At 40.5% G+C, this 1,900-nt stretch overlaps 1 protein-coding gene across 1 annotated transcript; it reads right to left on the reverse strand.

Moving 5' to 3' along the window:
• Positions 1 to 593: 593 nt before the first annotated feature.
• LOC126971521 (uncharacterized) lies at positions 594 to 1,614 on the reverse strand. The gene has a single exon (XM_050817822.1). It carries the CDS (start codon positions 1,502 to 1,504, stop codon positions 596 to 598), a length of 909 nt encoding a protein of 302 aa, XP_050673779.1. The 5' UTR covers positions 1,505 to 1,614; the 3' UTR covers positions 594 to 595.
• Positions 1,615 to 1,900: the final 286 nt, after the last annotated feature.

Below are 1,900 nucleotides of genomic sequence, written 5' to 3' on the forward strand. Positions count from 1 at the left end.
GACAAATATGGCGGAATTAACACTAAAGAAAACTCAAATCATTTGGATAATTATGGATTTCCGCAAAGTAACACCAACTTCAATAAATTTTCATATTAAATGTTCTATTTCTGCCTTACTTCGAACGAATAATAACTTGTTAAGAAGCCAACATAACTATCAAGAGTAGTAATAATAAATTGATAACTCAATTGCAGAGTACAGACTCAAGTGAACCACTAAGCAATGGGTAACAAATAGTTTGACAAATTGAATGAGATTCTTGCTACTTCTTCTCATTAGCTCAACCCTTTACGAAGTAGCGGTAGATTCAATAAGAAAAATATTGTTTTGACATTCATAAGTGTCATTTCCGTGACCTACATGAATAAAGTGATTTTGATTTGATTTTATTTGAATTATAACTACTTGCACACACCATAAGATAAGCACACGTGGCTATTAATTGATTAACAAGAGTAGTAATAATAAATTAATAACTTCCAATTGCAGTAATGTAACAAAAAAAATTAATAGTAGTGCAGTACAGACTTAATTGAACTACAAAGACCAATGGAAAACAAATAGTTTGAGAACATCTCACCAGGGTTGTTAACTACGTGCGCGTGACAGGTGAGCACGGCACTGCCTTACTGGAAGATCCCGGCTCACGCCATCTGGTAGCGCGCCGGAGTTGGTCGTGTAAAACCTTGCGAGGTCGTCCCCGGTGCCCATCCGCTTTCTTAATAAGATAGCAATATTCGTCGAGGACTCTGTAAACTTCATAAGGAACGCGTAATTTGAGATCAAGGGATGTTTGGTTTCTGGGGTTCCTTTTTATCATGACTAAATCTCCCCTTTGAAAAGGAACAATTTTAGTTCTGCTTCTATCAAATCTTAATTTGTCTTCTGCTGATACAGCTGACATTCTTGACATTCCTAGTTTTGGTGGCGGATGGTTAGTGCTATGTTGATTTTCAGGCTTAACGAGTCTACATGAGGCAAAATAAATTAACTCGGGTACAGAGGTGGCTCCGGCATTCATAAGCTCAATTCTTAGGCGTTTGTCACTGATCGTACCTATCACCGCTTCCACCGCGTCGCTATCATCGAGCTTATCTCTAGTTATTCGTCTCCACAAAATCCATGATTGTAACAAATACTCATCGATTTCTCTAGTAGGCTCATAGATATGTTCCCTAAATTGTAACACGTCACGCGAGTAACGAGATTCGGGTTCAAATCTGATTATTATATTCTTTCGTAACTCGTCCCATGTAGACGTGGTGACGAGCCAGTTATCAGCCCACGCCTTAGAACGACCCTTCAGTAAATTAGCAACTTTCATGCGTATATCGTTATCACTTAGATTGTATTTCGTCATAGCTGTAGAAATATGGTTACACCATTCACGAACTCCAATGCTACCGTCCGGGTCATACGAGGGTAGGAACACGTCAGCGATTTTAACTCCTTCGGTTTGTTGCAACAGCCTATCGCTCATAGATTCCAAAGTCTTGATCATTTGGGAGAAGAATTCAGGAGGTACGTTACCGCCCTGTAGGTGTAGCGATGGCGGCTCGATGACAGACGCCGCCTTTCCAGGGTCTCCTACATCGTGCACGACGCACGCCGGCTCGCTCTGCGCCGGTGCCTCGTTCTGGTCTGGCACATCCATTGTGTGCGGAAGGCTGGGTTCCCAGTTCGATGTGATCAGGATCTGAAAAATATTACACAGAAAACGGTTTTCAATACAACTTTTGATATCGGAGATCCGAGGGTACTTATTATTTCATTACAAATAAGCAGAACCGTCCACCATATAGTGATCATCGGTACTGCACTAACTTTAATTCTGCTGAAGTTCTAGCAAAACCATTAATGCAAAATTTACAATAGAAATCGAGGGAGCTTAAAGTCA

The sequence above is a fragment of the Leptidea sinapis genome, chromosome 2, assembly GCF_905404315.1.
Source record: "Leptidea sinapis chromosome 2, ilLepSina1.1, whole genome shotgun sequence".
In the NCBI taxonomy this organism is placed as follows: Eukaryota; Metazoa; Arthropoda; class Insecta; order Lepidoptera; family Pieridae; genus Leptidea; species Leptidea sinapis.